The 22,653-nt window shown below is 36.0% G+C and overlaps 1 protein-coding gene across 2 annotated transcripts in view; it reads left to right on the forward strand.

Moving 5' to 3' along the window:
* The window catches only part of LOC106880363 (uncharacterized), a 284,933-nt gene that overhangs the window by 261,568 nt on the left and 712 nt on the right, over positions 1 to 22,653 (forward strand). For both annotated transcript variants that reach the window (XM_052972368.2, XM_014930251.3), the window contains one exon: positions 20,586 to 22,653. This exon is cut by the window's right edge and continues 712 nt beyond it. In XM_052972368.2, the coding sequence (XP_052828328.1) occupies positions 21,424 to 22,653 (1,230 nt within the window). In that variant the 5' untranslated portion in view covers positions 20,586 to 21,423. The remainder of the gene's footprint in view (positions 1 to 20,585) is intronic.

Consider the following 22,653-nt stretch of genomic DNA (forward strand, 5'->3'; position numbering starts at 1 on the left):
ATAATAATAATGTAAATTCATGATTGAATTGAATTGAATTAATTAAATATCAACGTATTCTTCAGTGCAGGAAGTAAAAACCATAAAACAAAGAACTTGAGAAGAAATGTAGCAGAAAAATTGAATCTTTTTATCCGTGTGAGAAAGAGATGTAAGCCATGTCGGATATTTAACCATAGCTATGGCAAGCAATACCAAGCATCTATCTGTTCTTTACAACATGCACATTTGCAATTCTGGGAGTTTGCTTATGTATTCGGCTGAAAGTTTATTTTTCATCATTTCCAAAAACACCTTTTATTATAGAAATTGTTTCTGTATTCAGATTCTCTTTTGGTCATTTCTTTTTCTAGATCTTTATATTTAGATAATTTCTTCATCTCCCTCAGAGACACAATTATTGAACTGTTATGTCGATAAGAAGACATTTCTATATCTGGGCAGTTAACCTTGATCTCTAGTTTGTGTCTATTGTTTTAACCAATTACAAGCCAGAGAAACTTGTTGGTGTCTTGTTTGTCTTGGAGGGAACACTGGATAAGCCAGCGGAAACTTGAATTCTATAGTTCTGTGTATTCTTTAGCAATAACATTTCTACACTATTGATTAAAAAGTTTGGTACAAGACCAAAAATTTCAGCGTAAGGAATAAGACGATTACATCGACCAAAGTGTTCAACCGGTACTTATTTGAAAGCAGGCAATAACAAAGCGCTTTGAGTCTCCTGTGACTCAAAGAAACAATACTCTCCTTAGAATGCGAGCTGTACTCAACAACGCTGTCTTCTGGATCACCTCGTGCCTGACAGCAGCTCCAATATTCTTAATATGTTTTTCAAAGCCATTGGCAACGGCTCCTAACTCTCCGATTACCACCGGTATCTCCATTACTTTTCTCATGCCCCATAACTTACCTATCTCGTCCCGCAATGGCTGGTATTTCTCAATTTTTTCTGTTTCCTTACGTTTCGAATCGCCTGGTATTGCAGCATCTATTATCTCTACTTCTTTTTCATCTTTATGGATGAGCACAATATCTGGTGATCTCACCTTTATGACTTGATTGCACTGCAAGTTAAAACCCCAGAGTATTTTGTAATGTTCATTTTCCATTATTCCCTCTGGTTTGTGTTCATACCGTTGTTCAGCTCTCTCGAAGTTTGCTTTACCGCACAACTGCCAGTGGACAAATCTGGCCACATTGACATGTTTCCTTTTGTATTCGCGTTGTGCGAATTTACAGAACTCACTAACAATATGGCTTATACTTTCTCCCTTCTAAGAGCATATCCTACACTGTTGCGAGTCAGTACTTTTATCAATGTGATATTTGGAGTAGTTTGTTCTGAGATCTTGTTCTTGAGCGCTGCACACTAATGCCTCAATGGGCCCTTTTAAGTCTCCTTTCTGTAGCAATTGCCAGGTTCTATTCCAATCAGCCTCATCTTTATTCTTCAATAACTGATTGTGTATTTTCTTGTCCTGCCAAATTTTCTTCATCTGCTCTCTCTGGTCTGTCTTAAATTGTGTTGGATCTACACTTTTAAGGTTCTCTACATTTTCACTGCTTCAATTATTTCTTCTTTACTCCCCTTGACATACCAAACCATGATATTCTCCTCTTCCTTTACACAACCTTCACAGCACACCAATCCCCGTCCTCCTTTCCTCATTAGATACAATCTTGCCAAATCATTTTTGGGGTGTGTTCATTGCCATAATTTATGTGTTCTCCAGTCTATTTTTTGTAATTTAGGCTTCTTCCAAGATACTATTCCTGCTCCATATCTCATCAAAACAACTGCCCATGTGTTAATTGCTCTAATCATATAGCTGCCATTTAGCTTCGACTGGAGCACAAGCCGAGTTCTCATCAAATATTCTGTCCTCTACATTACTTTCATCTTGTGTTCATTCATCTTATCTCTTTCAATAATACCCAAGTACTTGTATCCTTCCTCTCCGACTTCCTTTATAGTTTCACCACTTTCCAGCTTGATCGCATGGCTTTTACTGATTTTCCCCCCTTTTGACAATCATTACACCACATTCCTCGATCCCAAATTGCATGCCAATATATTTGCTAATCATTTGCACAGTTGCCGCAAACTCTCAATTTATTTCTTAGTCTTAGCGTATAACTTTAGGCCATCCATAAACCACGGGTTGTTTACTTTCACCCTGCCTAGCATGTACCCCAATCGCACCTTTCTTAAGAGTCCTCTTTTGATATTTACCTCTCCCAGCTTATCACCCCATGCTGTGAGTTCAGTCCCCCACGTTGTCTTCAGTTTTGTATTAACATCAGGGATATTGTGAGAAACCTTAAGCAGCTTAAGTCATTCAATAATCCACGAGTGTTGGACCATGCAATTTACTTTCTCGTAGTCCACCCATGCCGTCGCCAAATCTTTGTGTCTCGTCTTGCAGTCAGCCAGGAGAGTCTTATCGATTAGTAATTGACCTTTCGTTCCTCTGCTCTTACGTCTACACACTTTTTGTCTTTTTGTATCACTGGTAGTAGGTCGCTCTCATCTAGATACTTATAGATGCTGTTTGATATGATGCCCGTCATCAGTTTCTACATCAGTGGCAAAAAAGATATTATTCGAAAATTTCCAACCGCATTCCCTTTACATGGGTCCCTCTAACATAGTACCTTTGTCATGCAGGCCGGTACTTAGATGTCACTACTCAGTATTTCGTCCATCTGTCTCGCAGTTCTCCTGTGCAGAGCTGTCAAGTTTTTAAGCCAAAAGCCCTGAACCCCATCTGGGCCAGGCACTTTCCAGTTAGGAATTTTCCTGCACTGATCTCTAATCATCTCGGTTATTCTCAAATCCTCCTGCTAATACTCTTCACTTTCCTCTTTGAGTGTCTTTAACCACTCTGCTTCAGCTTCATGTTCTTTCCCCTGAGACCATACGTTTGACCAGAATTTTTTGCTTTCTGCAGCATCTGGCACGGCTTTTTCACCTTTTTCTTTCCCATCCAGTTCTTAATAGACTCGTTTCTGATTTTGTTCGAAAAGTCTGTCTCATCTGTGCTGCTCAATTCTCTATTCATATCTCTTTAGTTTATATGCTTTAGCTGTCAACCTGTTTTAATTCCTCAATCACAACATTAATTCCTTTCTCTTCACCCAATACTTCCTCTCTAGCTCAACATTGTTATAATAATAAGAATAATAATAATTATTATTATTATTATTATTATTATTATTATTATTATTATTATTATTATTATTATTATTATTATTATTATTATTCAGTAGTTTTATTTTTATAACGTGCTTTCACTTCACTACCGAGCGCAGCTCTGTGCGCCTTGGGTATGTGCTGTGGTTTGCTGTGGTGCTCTTATGTTTACTGTATTGAAAGTGTTTTGCGTAGAATGTGTGCAGTACCCAGTAGTGCAATTTTCTGTATGTTATATATATTTGTAAGTCCTGGTGTTTTTGTTATGTATTTGTCTGAATATTTTTTTATTATACCTAAGGCACCTACTATGATAGGAATTGTTTCTGTTTTTAGATTCCACATTCGAGTTATCTCTATTTCCAGGTCTTTGTATTTTGAAAGTTTTTCCATTTCTTTTAGAGAAACGTTGTCATCTGCTGGTATTGATACATCAATTAGAAAGCATTTTTTTTCTTCATGATCTTTGACAACTATATCTGGTCTATTTGCCTTAATTTCTCTATCTGTGTGTATTGGCATATCCCAGAGTATGGTTGCTTTCTCGTTTTCTGTGACCTTTTCTGGCGTGTGTTTATACCATCTTTTTATTATTATTATTATTATTATTATTATTATTATTATTATTATTATTATTATTATTATTATTATTATTAAGGTAGCGAGCTGGCAGAATCGTTAGCTCGCTGCACGTTTTGCTTAGCGTTATTTCGCCAGTCGTTATGTTCTGAGTTGAAATTCCCCCGAGGTCGACTCTGCCTTTCATCCTTTTGGGGTCGATAAATTAAGTACCAGTGAAACACTGGCATTGGTGTAATCGACTAGCTCCCTTCCATCCAAATTTCAGGCCTTGTGCCTTTAGTAGAAAGAGTTATTATTATTATGATTAGATGTTTGACTTTTGCTTTGTAATGATACAAGTTGACTCCAAGTCTCACCCAGGGACATCAAGATACAAGTTAGAAGTTCAAATTGGTGCTATGACTAGGGTACCATATATTTGTTTTGCAACTAAGTATTGTTCTAGAGAATGTCTAAGAAAAGAAGAAAATTATAAGTTTGCTTTGAAATCTGGGATTACATAGACAGTATTTTACGTAGGATATGGGCAGTTCCCATGAGCATTATCTTTTGAATTTCTTTCATTTTTGAATTTCTTGGTGTCTGAGTTAGGTATCAATTTTTCATTCATTCCCAGGGCACCTATGACAACAAGTATTGCTTTAGTCATGAGGTTCCATATTTTGCTAATTTCTATTTCAAGATCTTTATATTTACTCAATTTTTGGTAGGTTTCGACAGATACATTTATGTCGATTGGAACAGTCATATCGTTGAGGAGGCATGATTTTTGCCTGAAGTCCTTCAATATAATATCTGACATATTCGCATCTATCTTTCTGTCAGTTTGAACGACGAACTTCCAGAGGAGTGAGATGTCATTTTCAAGCAAAACAGCGAGCTGGCAAAATCGTTAGCGCGCCAGGCAAAAAGCTTACCAGCATTTCGTCTGCCGCTACCTTCTATATTCAAATTCCACCAAAGTCGACTTTGCTTTCAGCCTTTCGGAGTCGATAAATTAATTACAAGTTGAGCACAGGTGTCGATGCAATCGACTAGTCCCTTCACCCAAAATGTCAGGCCTTGTGCCTATATTAGAAAGGATTATTATTATTATTCATGGTGTGCGCGAATGTTTTACATTCAGTATCAAAGTCCTTGATACAGGGTCACAACCAGTTTCCTTACATATCGAGGACCTTCCTTAGAATCCTTGTTCTTCCCAATAGAGCAGATTTTTTAATCAATGCAGCTCTTGTAGCTACACCAATCTCAGTAAGGGTGATGTTAAGTCTGTTGCTGACAGTGCCTAGGACACCTCCAAAACCTGCGATTACTTTTGTAGAAATCCTCCAAAGTCTTCATTTTCTCTGAGCTGAATCCTGATATTTTCCTATTTTCCCCTCGTCTTTCACCAGTACATTCATTTCCTCAGATTATAGCCAGATCTACGATGATGCACTGTTTTTTCCCCTGTCAAGAACTATAATATCTGGTTGTTAGACATAAATCAGTTTGTACATTAAAATCCCATAAAATTTTGTATTGGTCGTTCTCTATTACACTTTCTGGTTGATGTTCGTGCCATTTTCTTCCTACTCCAAAACTTCTTCGCCGTAATATGTCCCAATATAATACCTTGGCCACACTGGGACATTTCATCATCATCGTCGTCGTCGTCGTCGTCAACATCATCATTATTATTATTATTATTATTATTATTATTATTATTATTATTGTTATTATTATTATTATTATTATTATAATTACATTGGGTTTACAGATTCATTAGTCTCAGTCAAAATGATTTGTGGTAATTGCTTCTGCTCGTACCTCCTTAGTTTAAAATTTGCGGAACTCCATTTTGCCTTTTATATTTCTTGATTGATAAAATATAGAAATAGCCAAGTATTCCATGGATATAATCGGAAAACCCCGCCCACCAAATTGCTGGCCTTCCATTAGAAACGATTACTTCTGTTATTAAAATGAATGCCGGAACTATACTAGTATGGAAAAAAAATTCTTATTACTGCCGTTTCTCAAATTCAGAAGAATATGATGAACTCCAGTTAGCATCACCCGAGAAAACCACATGTTTTAGCATCAGCAAAACTGCCATCAATAATAGAAACAACAACATTACCATCATTATTATTTCAAGTTTTTTTTGTTTGTTTGATTTTTTTTTCTTTTTGTAATGGTGTTTCAATTTTGAAGCTACAGTTGTTCTATGTTGCTGGCATTTTGTATTTTGCGGTTATCAAATATTTGGAATTTGATTCTGTTGCATTTGTAAGCAAGATCGTGGTGGCAGTGAACGAATAGAAACAGAACAAAAACAAGAGCAAAAAAAGTAAAAAGGAAAAGAAAAGAAAGAGATGGAATTAAAGAAATGGAATAGAGAAAGAAGCGAGAAATGGAGTCGTAATTGAAGATTAATACTCCAGAACACACAGTAAAGAAAAATGATAATAATAATAATAATAATAATAATAATAATAATAATAATAATAATAATAATAATAATAATAACGACGACAACAACAGTATTATTATTATTATTATTATTATTATTATTATTATTATTATTATTATTATTATTATTATTATTATTATTATTATTATTATTAATAATGATAATAATAATAATAATAATAATAATAATAATAATAATAATAATAATAATAATAATAATAATAATAAACAATAATTGTTATGAATAAATAAATAATTAAAACAAAATGCAAATAACTATGTTTAACGTCGGTTAACAGTTTTGTGTTTCAGTTAAAATCAATGTTGCTCACTAGGAAATAATCATAGTCATCATTTGTAAATTCAAGCTGAATCGTTTGAATTTTATCTGCATGCTTCCATTCACTTAAATGAGATTTCAAATATTAAAACAACAATCTCTGATATAATTTATCACCTGTTTTTTCCTCTCTCTTTGGATAATTATATGGACACAACTGATTGGCATCAAATCGCTCCTCATCACATGCCAGCATCTGCGGTCTCGTTGGTGTGCTCTCTTTTCTATTGCTTTTCCTACTAGCCTCTTCTCCTTGGAGCTAGCTGGTCTTACACGACCTCTGTAAAAACATTCCCAACAATTCCTCTCTGCATCTCTTGGCTGCATGTTGTATATCACAAAGTATCTAACTAATCATAACACCCAGGTTTTAAGTCCTCCTGCGTTGTGTTGTGCATTGGGCGGCAAGGCTTCTCCAAAGTGGGCAGTCGGCAGCGGCGATTTCAGCTTCATCCCAAGAAATGTCAATGGCTTTGATGTCATCGATGAACGTGCAGCGCCAAGTCGCTTTTGGTCGCCATAGTTTTCTCTTGCCATGCGGCGGCTTCCACAGAATGGCGGTTTTCGCATGCCACGATGATGGTAATCGGAGGACATGGCCTGCGAATCGCAAGCGGCGCTCAGTGACAACGTCATGGAGTAGACGGTATCAGTTCGACGATGTATCTCGTCGCTGGTATGATATTCGCAGTATCTGCCGGAGTCATTGTAGCTGAAATACATTGAGCCTTCGCGCCATCTTTGCCGATGTCTTCCACGTTTCCTCCGCGTATATTGTCGATGGTATGACGATGCTGATGAAGAGGCGCACTTTGGTCTTGGTGGAGATCGCCCTGCCTGCCCAGATGGGTTTGGGTCTTTGAAAGACAACCGAGGCATTCCCAATTCGACAGGCAACGTTGTGTTCGGTGTCACCGTCGTTAGCCACGACGCTGCCCAAATAGGTGAACTCATCAACTTCCTCGATTTGGTGTTGTCCAGTCATCAAGGGGATGCTATTGTTGTTCGCATTGACATATCCAATTCCCATGATCTTCGTCTTGTTTGCACTTATGCGGAGTCTGATCTTGGCCGCCTCCCCTATCTCTGTCATTGGCCGCCTCCACTCTCTCAGTCATTGTGCAAATGACATTCTTCGTCGCTCCGAGGAGCGCGATGTTATCGGCGAAGTCGAGGTTAGTCAGGCACCCCGACCCACATCACAGAATCCCGAATCCACGTTGGTACATCGACCGGCGCGTGACGAAGTCGATCACCATAAGAAATAGGAGATGAGATAGAATGCACCCTTGCCGTACATCGGTCTCAATGGCAAAATAGTCGGTGTAGCCCGTCTCCGTTCGAACGCAGCACCTAGACTCGTGGTAAAGGTTCCGAATGCTCAGGAACGCCGAAGTCACGAGCGATGCACAACGAACTACGGTGTACGCGGTCGAATGCCATGACAAAACCAATGAAAATGATTGACTGCTGTTGCATATATTCCAGGCTTTGTTCGGTAATGTTGCGCAACGTAAAGATTAATTTGTTCATTGCACGACCGTTCGCATCGAAAGCTGGCTTGTTCTCGGAGCCTCTCGTCCACCGCCCGTTGCAGCCGTCTTAAGAGGACGACACCGAAGATCTTCCGGGGACAGATAGAAACGTAATCCCTCTCCAATTATTGCAATCGGCAAGGTTTCCTTTCTTTGGGAGCTTGATGAAATGTCATACCTCTGAAAAATCATTTCCTTTACATTTTTTTCCCTGCAGCTGTTGATAAGTGCTTTTTCACGACGAATATTATCTGCGTAGATTTCACCGCGTGGATTTTTGAACACTTTCAAAGATCGCGAACGCAAAAGTTTCCTCCAGATTAATCCAATGCTAAAAGCTGATTGAAACCATGGAACATTGAAAAAATGACGCAATCTATCTTTTCTTTCTTATCGTTTAATTGTTTCAGTAATAAGACTGCGGCTATGCTGAGGCACCGCATTGAAGAATTCTTAGTCGAATGAATCAACCCCATACCTATTTCCTTTTTAAACCTGGCACACATTTCGCCGAACCGCTAAGTTACAGACACAAAGACAAACAAACAAACAAACACACACATACATACATACACGCATACATACATACATACATACATACATATATATACGACTGGTTTCTTCCAGTTTCCCTCTACCAAATCCACTCACAAGGCTTTGGTCAGCCCAAGGCTATAGTAGAAGACAATTGTCCAAGGTGCCAAGCAGTGGGATTGAACGCGTAACCGTGTGGTTGGGAAGCAAACTTCTTACCACACAGTCACGCCTGCATCTATCTACATATCAGCTAATTAGAAAGCACAGACTTTCGCTTGTATTAATTTGGCCGTTTTGCCGGGATGCATATTTTTAACACAGATTTATGCCCTCATACTCATCAACACGAAACCAGTGAAGGGAAAAGATCAACAAAATACATGATGGCAGGAGTCACGGAGCTGTGGACCGCGATTTTGGTGTCAATGAATCAACCATTCGTTCCGTTAACAAAGTGGGCAAGGATGATTCATTTATTATAGTTTCTGCCCCCACCACCGCGCGAGAAGCGAGGACAAGTGAATTGAAATGAGCTGACGCACTATTGTTCTTGGACTCAAGTATATCAAACTAGAACTCATATACTCGATTTTTCCCGATGTAAATATTTGGAGTTCTATGTGTCAGTGTACCAAGAAATTAGAAAGAAAAACCGGGATTTTCGATGCACTATATTCAAGGAATTACTATTGCCTAATGCGAAATAAAAGCCGGACTAAGAGATGATTATTAATCTCTGAAATTCGTGAGGAGATAAACTACATGAAGGATAAGAAGACCTGGATTGAGTGTGTTTAAAATCACTTAAAATTATCCTTGAATATTCAATAAAGAGAAGCTAGTGATAGATATAATTTGAGAGATATAATATGCGCTGTCATCCGTCAAGGTTAATCAATGGAATATATCTAATACACTATATTTCCATCGTCTTTGACACTCTCCGAATATAATGGGATATTGTGTATAATAATAATAACCTATTATACAATGAAACTCTTAAGCTTATAGTATGCATGATAGATTAACGGAGAATCTTACCTCTCACAATATAGAAACATTTCTCATGACACCAGCAGGCAAAGTGGAAAAGGCGACGGAGATTTAATTGATATTCATTATAGAAACTTTATGTAAACTACGTGTACTTTTGTCAATATTACTCAACCGGCCGTCTGCTGGTTTACTGAATAAAATACGTTAAACATAATATGAAATATAAATTAAATTTTGAGGCGCAAGAGTGGCTGTGTGGTAAGTAGCTTCCTTACCAACCACATGGTTCCGGGTTCAGACCCACTGCGTGGCATCTTGGGCAATTGTCTTCTACTATAGCCTCGGGCCGACCAAAGCCTTGTGAGTGGATTTGGTAGACGGAAACTGAAAGAAGCTCGTCGTATATATGTATATATATGTGTGTGTTTGTGTGTCTGTGTTTGTCCCCCTAGCATTGCTTGACAACCGATGCTGGTGTATTTATGTCCCCGTCACTTAGCGGTTCGGCAAAAAAATACCGATAGAATAAGTACTAGGCTTACAAAGAATAAGTCCCGGGGTCGATTTGCTCGACTAAAGGCGGTGCTCCAGCATGGGCGCAGTCAAATGACTGAAACAAGTAAGTAAAGAGAGTAATGCTACATTCCTTGCCGATCTCTAAAAGCGATCTAACATATAAAGCATTGACAAAACTGCATAGCAACCCCTTCCATATTTAGGTCCAGCAAATAAAATCAACTTACATCAACTGTTCAAGCCTTATAGAGATCAAATAAGTAACGTATTATTCTCTGCTGCTCTCTGTCTATGACATCATATTTAACATGCACAAAACTGCTTTACATAGCGAAGTTTATAGTTTAAACAGGATTGGATTTTCAATTTATCGAAGACAACTTTCACTTTGTTGAATGGTGAATTTTCAACAACAATCATTCACACATACACAAATATATGCATACATAATGATAAATCCGTACATACGTACGTGTTTACATACACTCGTAATTTCATCCACCAGACTTCCTAAATGACTGTTTATTCTCCTGCTCACATTCACAGAGGAAACACTTTATTCATAAATGTAGCGATATTTATCTCAAACTTGAATATACTATAACCAGAGTCGTTACAAAATTTTAAAAAAAGCATCACTGGACAATCATAGTTTCAGCAACACAGGAAAAAAAACCGAGGAAAAACAACATTGTAAAAGTAAGTAGAATGTTATTAGCTGTAATTTAAGAATAGATCGAAATTCTAAAGTATGCTTTTGTTAGAGTTATGAACTCAGTAATAACTTGTATAATTGCTGTAAACTAGCAAAGATTCCTCGGCTGTCTGTTAAATAGAATTAGATTATACTAAAATGAACTTCAGACAACACTAAATTATTTCATCACATGCAATAACGTTAGCAAGCAACATTGTTTTAACACCAAGGAGCAATTTACTGCTAGAAAGTAATTTCTTGCACAAAATTTAAGGCTGCACCCACAAGAGTAAATAAACATCTTTTGAAGGAACATACATTTAGTGTTTATGAGAATATGTGTTATAACACATCAGACTCCGACTGCTAGACTGCGTGTTTGATAATAGGCGTATTAAGTGCTAGGTGAGCTCATACATAAAGAACTGAAATTTGTTTCCGAGGAAATATTTCAATGAAGCATTATTCCATTTCTAAAACTTCTATTTCATTACAGACCATTTAAAACTAGTAATGATAAATGTTGCTAAGTGATATAGAGGCATAAATATTAGTGAGAGAATAAAGCCTCACAATTTGAGCAAATAATCCTCATTTTATAGTCCCTTTTCACAACTTTTAAGTAGTATCTTAAAGATCTTGAAGTTGTAAGCAATAACAAAATCTAAAAAATTGGAACATAATCATAGAAAGAAAAATCGATAATCTACTGAAGATTCTCAGTTATACAACGATATTCAACAATGGCAAACAGAAAAATAACTACACTTATCATAAACAACGTTTAAGAACTGTTTGGTAATTGGAAAGCAAGAGCACTTAAACATAAACTGATCCTCTTCAAACAAACCTTAAAAGCCGTTATTGAGAAGTACCACCATCCGAAGAAGTTAGATGAAAGAAAATTAACTAAGAATAATAGCCTAGAGTGCAAAAGGAAACAATTCAGGAGAGAAATTATCCAGGAAGAGATTTGACTCTCAGCTACAACAACGAAAATTGAAATTACTATTGGTGTGGAAGAGGATGATTTATCGGCCTTTATCAGCAAGCTCTCAGTGACAATATACATATGCTTAGCTGGCTTGTAAGACCAGAAGCAAGTCTGATGTCAAAGGACAAAGCCAGTCACGAGGTAAAGAACTATCTCAGCACGTTAAAAATCTAATATGTAACAAATATATAACAAATATGATCCCCGAATATTTCGGCACACAATAAATCAGTGACCTACAAACTGTTTGATGTACTCGTAGGAACATGTAAGGCACTCAATTAGACGTTGGATAAGATCTGAGTCAATGACATTAAAGCCTGGATACTTTTACAGCTAGAAACTTTCACTTCAATAATCATACAGACCGTCTCTTCATGAACAAAAAACATGTAGGCAAAAGTATAACAATGGTTCAAACATACTACGAATATAGCTTAATAGTCCTTCAAGAACCTTCACTTACTAAAGTCGATGTGCATTCATCAGGCAAATATTCATACATAAAATAGGAATTAGAAAGATCATCGGAAAGGTACTTTCTAACTGATATACACAACCAGAAAAAATCCATTACTCTATAGTAACACATGAGTAGAAATAAAGTTTCACTCGCATGCCAAAAAGTTCTCGCATAGCTATGTTGTGAGAAAACATTCATAATAAATGTATCATAATAAACCACAGTAGTCTTCGGTCAACAAAATTGATATTAGGTCTCCCATTGATGGTATTGTTTTTGAAATCCAGGAACAGAAATAGCAACAAAATACCTGTTGCAAAAAAGAAATAGCGATGCTAATATAATAGAATCGATGTAGACTGTAGAACTAACATCGAAGATCTTATCTATATTGTGAGTAGAGATTCCAAAATAATCGCCATATTTCTGACCATGATTACATTAATGCAGTTCATAGTGAAAACAAACAGATAACAACTTAGCAGTTCGGTAAAAGATACAGATGAAATAAGTACCAGGTTTCACAAAAATCCCTCTCTCCCAAAGAAAATAAGAACTGGGGTCGATCCGTTCGGTTAGAAACAGCCAGCATGGCAGCCGTCTAATGACTGAAACAAGAAAAATATAAAAAGATAAAGATAGTCCTGACGGACGAGATACAAAAAGTTTCCAGTGATGTAGAAGGTATATTCATTCTTAAACAAAATTGTTGCTTTGTGGCTCTCTGACCTTCTCCAAAATCTAGGCACAACAGACAAGGTACGAGATCTGTGTCAGAGAAAAAAATGTGCCTTGCAGTAGAGATTACTTGTCCCACTAACATTAAAATAGTGTCAGCGATAAAAGGAAAAGTAGTTTAGCTATGTCGAATTAATGAAAAATCTGCTGATGCTACAAATGAATAATAAACGCTAATCTATATATTTGAATGCTGATGTACGTTGTTTTATAAATTTAGACAAATATCCTTAGCATCAATCTTTGGATCCTGCGTCTCGTAAAACCAGAAAGAACACGGTTGATTAAGAAATTATAATTACAAGCCATCACTAAAGCTTTAAAATGTCTGCAATATTTAGTAGTATAGTCTGTAGTATTTATGTATACAAGGATATATACAAACAAAGGAATGAATCTATATATGCATAAACTCGTATATATATATGCATATAACTAAAATAAATCTAAACATTTCACATTGCTGGATCACATAGCAATGACATGTATTGACACATATACATACATTCTACATAGGTGCTTAGGTATGGAGCATGCGTACATACAGACATAAAGGTAATAGTATATCTAAGCATATACTAATGTTTTATGAATAAACTTTTAAAGTGTTTACACACATATAAGTAGATGTAAATGCCTATATATCTGTGTGTGTGTGTGTGTGTGTACATATATATATATATAATATATATACATATATAAAAAAATATATATGTATATGTATGCATATACGCACATATATATATATATATATATATATATATATATATATATACATGCAATTCATACATAACATACACGCATACAGGTGCACTTATGTTCATATATATACAAACATAGATGTGAAAGTCATACTCTATATCAGTAAAATGCAAACATTGAGAAGTTGTTTAAAAAATGCGAAATACTATAACACTGATGTTCAAGAACTGAAGATACATGTTATTTACATGAACAAACTAAATGCAAAACAAAACATTTGACATAAGCAATGAATAATGCCTCTGTTCGTTTAAATATCAATAATGACTGCTAAGGAATTCAATAAATAATAATTACAGACTATTGGATTGGTTTGCTGGAACATAAAATGACAGTGATGGAGAGTTTCTATTGAAATGATAATCGAATAGAGTAAATAGCTGCCTATGAAGTTTTCTCTTGGTAACGATTCCTTTCTCCCTGCAGACATTCTCTTGCTTAAGACTATCCTTTAGTAATCTCTGTATGATAACCGAGTCTGTCGTAATGTATTCGTGTTTATGTGTGGCATGAAAACAAGTGAAACAGAAAGATATTCAAATTATTGGCGTTTTGTAGAATGAGTGAGTCGTCTATTATGTAAAAGTAATATCTGTTTAAATTATACTTTAGTGCAAATTGAATGATGAAACGAAACTATTGAAGTCAGTAGAGTGCCAGCATAGAAGTTAAAAACACCGCTGCTCGAATTTGGTCTGGCTTGTTCAGTGTTCAAATATCATATTCCAAGCTTCAACACAGGTAGAATGGGGAAGTAAATCCACCAAGGTATACGACAGAATATAGACTACAAATGAAAGCTTTTCTTCACAATTTTCCGACTAAATGAAAACAAAAGAAATAAAAATCATCTTCAAATCATATCCTGCCGCCCTAGAAAATGATACTTTGGATACTATGTTACTTGGTTTACTCTGTCCAGAAAAGAATATACTGAATGGTTACGACTGAAATTCTTTTAGCCATGCATTTGCTTGACTGAGCCAGTCTGTGACTAAACTACAAAACAGTGCATTAAACTAAGATTATAAGTCGGAAATTGGTTGACTTGCAACAAGTACATTACAGGGAAAGGAAATATTAGGTTGTATACTAACCGCATGCATATAGGCGCAGGCGTGGCTGAGTGGTAAGAAGCTTGCTTCTCAACCACATGATTCTGGGTTTAGTCTCACTGTATGGAACCTTGGGTAAGTGTTTTCTACTATAGCCTCGGGCCAAACAAAACCTTGTGAGTGGGTTTGATAGATGGAAACTGAAAGAAGCCTGTCGTATATATGTATATATTTATATGTGTGTGTGTGTGTGTGTGTGTGTGTGTGTGTTTGTGTGTCTGTTCTATGTTTTTCATAATATTCATTCCCGTGAAGGCGGTGAGCTGGCAGAAACGTTAGCACACCGGGGGAACGCTTATCGGTATTTCGCTTGTCTTTACGTTCATAGCTCAAATTCCGCCGAGGTCGACTTTGCCTTCCATTCTTTCGGGGTCGATAAATTAAGTACCAGTTGCGTACTGCGGTTGATCTAATCGACTGGCCCTCTCCCCCAAAATTTCGGGCCTTGTGCCTAGTATAGAAAAGAATATTAAATCACGTGGAATATATATTCTTTTCTACTCTAGGCACAAGGTCCAAAATTTGGGAGGAGGGGGCCAGTCGATTAGATCGACCCACTACGCAACTGGTACTTAATTTATCGACCCCGAAAGGATGAAAGGCAAAGTCAACCTCGGTGGAATTTGAACCCAGAACGTAAAGACAGTCGAAACACCACTAAGCATTTCACCCGACGTGCTAACGTTTCTTATTTCTTCACTGTCCACAAGGGTCTACACACAGAGGGTACAAACAAGGACAGACAAACGGATTAAGTCGATTATCTCTACCCCAGTGCGTAACTGGTACTTATTTAATCGAACCCGAAAGGATGAAAGGCAAAGTCGACCTCGGCGGAATTTGAACACAGAAATACCGCTATGCATTTCGACCGGCGTACTAACGTTTCTGCCAGCTCGCCGGCACACGTGGAATACATATTGGTGCTAGCGGCAGTCATTTATGTGTACGTAACTAAAAAGTAAATACTTTGAAGTGTGTCTACAATAATTTCACATCTGTGATCGACATTTTATAGAATTATTGCACTCACGTATATATCAACTTACATTTTCGTATATGCTCGTCCGCGTGTGTGCGCATGTGTGTGCGCATGTGTGTGCGCATGTGTGTGCGCATGTGTGTGAGAGTGTAAGTGTGAGCATGTGTGTGTATGTGCATTGTCATATCAACTTGTTGCTTTGTATAATTTTATTTTATTTCCTATCTTATATTGTCAATCACTTCTTTTCCGTATTACCCAACCAACTTCCCTTATAATATTCAAACAATCTTACTATATATGCTTATTATATACAAAATTTGATGTTAACGTTTTCCGTAATCATCCGAAGATCGACTACAAAAGAATCTGAGTTACGAATAGTGAAGTTTGACCTTTCTATACACTATACACACACACACAACTACCCCCACGCGCAAATGTTTTATACATACAGACAGACATGCATGCATACATACACGCGTGCACGCACACACACACATATGTGTATATATATATATATATATATAGGAAAGTTATTTTATTCCACATGGGTAGAGACATAAGAAAAATTAGAAGTTCAAATTGCTCAGAGAATAGTTAAAATTCTTTTTATTAATATATTTAAAGGTTTCACAGTTTAATTTGATTTTCAAAGAGTTCAAATAGAAAGACGTGGCTTATGTCGCAGCTGTCTTGCTTCTAACTTACCTTATTTGTATAGGGAGTTCATGGCTCAAATTAGTATATGTTATGAACAGGATTTGATTGGTAGAAGATAGTCACATGACTGGTTTTAGAAATTTTTGCCGGTTCCCCGCTACCTCCGTGTGTTAGTATCAAGTGACAATGTTTGACGTCGTAAGTTATCGAAATAATATATGAATAAAAATGGCTGTTGAAACATGAAAAATTCGAAGATTCGAAATAAACTAAGTAAAAGTGGATCATAGGATTTGATAATGTCAAAAATCATATTTTAGTTCTCTTTAGTTAGATTAAACCATTCGGTTATAACCATAGCTAGAACTGGTTTTATACAAGAAAAAAGGTGTAGAATTCTCTTTTATCGCCAATTAACATTAGTTGGATAAGACATAATTTATTTCGAAATCATTAATTTAAAGATTTAGTTTCATGAATTGATTTCATTATATCTTGATTTCATTCTATTCGAATACTATGGCAACGTTTAATTTAGTTTTTTAAAATTAATTATTTTTTCCTTAATTGGTATTTTTATGTGGCTCTATGCTGCTGTTTCTCTTTCTTCCACGTTTGGTTTTTCATAATTTAATTTCACCGAAGGCGATGTTAGATATTGAGGATGTTGTTTAAATGTAATAGTTTTGCACTTTTGCAATTGATTGAAATATATCAACAAGAAGAATTAAAACAAATAATCATGTGTGCATACATGCGGTTGTATATGCGTCTCCATGCGTGTATGTAAATATATATCTGTATGAATGCTTGCATATATACATGTATATATATATATATATATGAATGTGTGTGTATAAATACGTATAAACACTGACACGCATCGCGCGCGCACATACACACATCAGTGTGTGCGCGGATGTGTTCTTTATCTTTTCCTCAATTTCTCTCAATCTAAATATTTTCTTGCAATAGTCTTGTGCTGTATAAGGCGGTGAGCTGGTAGAATCGTTAGAGCGCTGGGTAAAATGCTTGGTAACATTTCGACCGTACTTACGTTGAGTTCAAATGCCACCGAAGTCGACTTTGCTTTCATCTTTTCGAGGTCGATAACATAAGTACCTGTTGAACATTGGGGATGATCTAATCGACTTAACCCACTCCTCCGAAATTGCTGGCCTTGTGCCCAAATTTGAAAGCAGTAGTGTTCTACTGTACCTTCTTGCTCCTCTCTTGTTTATAATTTTCTTCCATTTTATAAGCATCTCATGCCTATCGTCTTACTTACACCTCCATCACTCCTGCACACGCTCCTACTCCTTACATGATTTCTTCACACACACGTAACGATTCCACACCCACCCACACACATACCAACAACCCACATCTCCATTAACTCGCGCTATTATACTTGGGTGTTTATACACAGCTACTCATTTACTCAAACACCAAAATTCACACAGCCAATCTCTTCTTATACAATCTTAAAATACGGAAACACTTCGAAATGTGTACATACACACCTACATCTTCCTTCTTAATTTCTCCACCAAAGCACATCTCATTCCATTTTGCCGCTGAACCCCTCGCCCGATTCTTTCTCTTCACAACCATCCCCCCACTTTCACACTCCTTCTTTACTTTTCTTCTATATTTTTCTTCTAGTGAAGAACTAGTGTCCTAAAAGTTGAAGCTTTTCTCTTCTTTTTCAAAAGGTTAAACCAATACACATTTGTTAAAACTTGTCCCACCGGAATTGTCTTTTTTCTTTTAGTTTTTGTTTGTTACCTTCACAATGTGTATATGTCTGTGTACGTGAATACATGTGTATGTGTCTTTGTACGTATATTTGCATACTCTGTTGCTATCATAATATCATTTCATTCTAGTTCGATATCCAGCATTTTGCTGACAGTAAGATGGCAAAGTTTTAATTTTATTGTCAGTCCAATTAAGATACTATCTTTAACATAAAATACATAAAATATATTCATTTTGCTTTTGTTTTTTTAAAAATGAACCTTTGCCTCCGTTTTCTGTTAACTCTGGTATAACATAAACATTGAACTGAGGAGCAATTCTTTGACTAAACTCTTAAACAGCATTCTCAGTTTATATCATACGAGATCCAGAATTTACTTTGACATAAGATAACTACCAATGATATATGTTAAGCCGACTGAATTGAATATACGTCAGCTTTGAACGTCTGAGTTACTTTTTCAATGGCTGGCTATGTATTCACTATACAAAACAAAAACATGAAAACGTTTCAATGTTAGCATAAGTATGGCAGATATTAAAGTTTACAAAATGTTCGCATTGCAGCAAAAATAAACACGATATTGTAGCTCCGATTTTTATTGTAAGCATGAAATTATTTTAGTTATTTTTTGTATTATGAAATATAGTATTAACAAAGATCATTCTACGGAGAATAATCCTTATCAGAGATAGAACCAGTGGGTAATCATTAGATCAGAAGTTTTTTACTCGGTGCATCGCCCTTCTTCTTCTTAAGTTAGTTAGACAATTACAGGGGGAAAAATGAGACTGGGTAAAATCCATGTCTTTCACATAAGTATAAACTCTGTAAATAAAATGAATTGACTTTTATTAAGAACTGAAAACAAGTTGCTGATTCTGCTTTTCAGTAAATTTTTTGCTTCACCATAATACTCATTTCAGTCAGAATTATTGACGTCTTGTGACAAACCAACGATCTACCCTTTTGAATCGTTGGAATAATGGATACAGTAGTATCCATAAGTTTTACAAAAATTTCTGGTTCATTGTTGAATAAAATGATTTTTTTTTTTTTTGCAGGAATAGAAGCTGCAATGAAGATCCAGTATATTCTTTTCTTGCATTTAATGTGATGATTTTTTTAGTTTACATTGAGACAGTAACTCAGACGTTCAAAGCTGACGTATATTCGATTCAGTCAGCTTAACATAGATCATTGGTAGTTATCTTATGTCAAAGTAAATTCTGAATCACGCATGATATAAACTGAGAATGTTGCTTAAGCGTTTATTCAAAGGATTGCTCCTCAGTTTCGTGTTTATGTTATTTCAGAGTTAACAGAAAACGGAGGCAAAGGCTCTTTTTTAAATAGCAAACGCAAAATGAATATATTTTATGTTAAAGATAGTATCTTTATTGGACAAACAATAAAGTCCGGTATACAAAATAGATGCAGCATTAAGTGAACAGTATCGTACTTACTGTATATACACTGCCGACAGCTTTTCGTCCGAGAAAGAATAACTTATAGACGTTCTGTTTCAACAACACAATATATATTGGAGAGAAAAGAAGAATCGTCCTGGCAGTGGGTAGCGAGAACGCCAAATGCATTTCAGCTATCCTGGGCCTTGACAAAGATGTGTTTATTCGTTGTCACAAGCCTAGAGGTCTGTTGTCTCCGATATTTAGGAAATGAGTGAATAATATATTCACTGATATTGTGAATAGTCACCGGACTAAATAAAAATTCCGATGTACGTAACTGAAGCAGCATCAAATTAAAATATTCATATATGTATCATGCTTAATGTATATGCACAAGATATTGCTGTTTTTATGCTAGATAGAATCTCTTATAGGCCTACTGTGTTAAAAACAATATACATCAAAGTGAGACGCAAATTCGTAACGACAGTGGTTATCGAATATTCCAGATGCATTTTTTTGTGCTTTGTCAATGTCGTATATTCAGCCCCGCGGCATTTAGCAATGTCAGTGAGAGTATTCTTTACTGTTTTCTTCATACCGAAGGCGATAAATCTCGTCAAAGCTGCAAGTACAATCCATTGCGATAAGGTTAAATAAATAATGATAATTAATAATTCAGCATTAATTTCTTTGCTTGAGTTCTTCTCAAACTATTTCTTTCACTCAAACGTATTTTCAAATGTTCTTTATTTGATATTCAAGTATTGGTTTGTATGTATTATATGTATTCTTAAACAACGTATACTATCTCATTTTTGCTTTTGTATATTTTCAGAATTACGACGGGAAAATTATGAATCTTGTGTCTGACATTACGAACGGTGAACTATTACCATCAATAATGGTTTTCCATGGATCTATATAATATACAAGTCTTGTGAAGTCTTTGTAGCTATGCTAAATGCTTTCAATCAGTGTGTAATCTCTCAGTAACTGATTCTGCCGGTCAACGAGTAGATTCCGATGTGCAATTTACTAACTTGAATGTCTATATAATTTTCGATTGATTTAACTTAATTCTATCAAGCTTATACAAATTGTCCACGAACATTTCACAGAAATAATTGCATAAATGCATACTTGCTTAAATTATGTCCAACTTTTATTCATTCATTTAAAAAAGGACCCTTTCAGTCGTAGACTAATTAAATTTTCAGCAAGCAAATATTAATAAAATGATGCTTCTCAAAAATGAAATTATGAACACAAATCCCTTGAGGAATTACAATTATCAGAAATGTATATTATTTCTGTTATTACGATTACAAAATCTTATTTACTTTCAACTATTGTTCCTGATTTCTACGAATTCTTAAATTCTTGCTAAAAGAAAGAAATCAAATAAAGCAATCGGCATCATATGCCACATTTCTCATCCACTTAAATGTTGGTGCTAAATTCAAGTTGTTCATAAAATTATCAGGCTACCAGAGAAATTGTGTAAATTCACAAAACTGCAAGATTGTTCAAGCGAAATCATTTAATGTCTATTAAAATAAGATTCCAGCAGTGCAATAATTAAGACTTCCTTTGTTCGGAAATAGTACGGATATCAGTGGGATGAGATGAAACAAATGAAGAAATAATACAGCCTGGCTCCAATCTGAAATAAAATGTTCGTCCCTCGCGTACGGCTTCATTATAATGATACTGACCATCCTGTATTCAGTTCTAGACGCCGAAGACCAAAACGAAAAGTACGTCGACCTTTTAAAATTGCAGATTTTATAAACATTCCTTGCCTTTTGCCAACATTGATCGGTACACTTATTGGCTCCTTGATATCAGTAGGTGGAATAGCGATGAGTATTCTTGGATATTATCCGGAATCATCTGTTTTATCTCAAAGTATTCGATTGCCAGTCAAACCACCCGAACCACCGCGAAATATCCACCTAAAAGTCTTAGCTTATATCGGACCTCCAATTATGGCTATGGGAGCTTTTATGGTAATAGTTTCCTGTGTTATGTATTGTGAATTTAGGGACAAATATTTAAGGGTTGAAGACGAAATACGAATTCGTAGTTTAAAAAAAGAAGCTATTTATGAGTTGGTGGTAGAGAGTTTTAGAAAAAATTATTTTCGTGGTATACAACTACCTTTCCAACAAATGACTGTAAAAAGTATTAATTCAAATGAACTCACAAGCAGTTCTGATTCAAATGTGTGCACAAATTTAAAAGAAAGTGGTGGCGTAAAAGAAACAGCCTATAAAATTACCTTCCCGGCGTCATCTCGCCGCAGTTCGATGGTAACGCATCCTATTAAAAGATCAGAAATAGCCAATAAAGCTTATTCAATGCCAAACATCAAACCGTTTCATAATGCGCTGTCATCAGCTTTTATATCACACGTTTCTTATACGAGACGAAAATCAAATAATGTTGCCTTTGATGACTACAGGTTGACGCGAGGCAGTGATGCTATGCGAAGGTCCTCGGTAGTATCGAGTAGCGTATGTAGCGTGTCGACTGGCATCATAAACCCCGCTTATGAACAAGACGATGAATTACGAGTCGAAGAAACGGCCGAGGAAGTTGCCAGTAACACGCAATACCTTTGCGTTCATCAGAACAGACCAATGAGCGAAGGGGATTCGAGTGATAGCCTTCCTGTTGTTATTGTCCACATGGCTTCAGTACATCAAGTGGATGCACCGGATAGTCGTCGTCCTTCAGTGAACACAGTATGTTCCGGTTGTTCGAACTCACCTCAACCGCACAGTAGTCATAGTGGCGTTCATGATACTAATTCAAATATTAGTGAAACTAATTCTGATATCGCTAGTGATGTTTCGAAACCGAGTGAACACTCGCATTGTATATCTCACGTGTCTATAGAT

Source organism: Octopus bimaculoides, chromosome 13 (assembly GCF_046866305.1).
Source record: "Octopus bimaculoides isolate indiv1 chromosome 13, ASM4686630v1, whole genome shotgun sequence".
Lineage (NCBI taxonomy): Eukaryota > Metazoa > Mollusca > Cephalopoda > Octopoda > Octopodidae > Octopus > Octopus bimaculoides.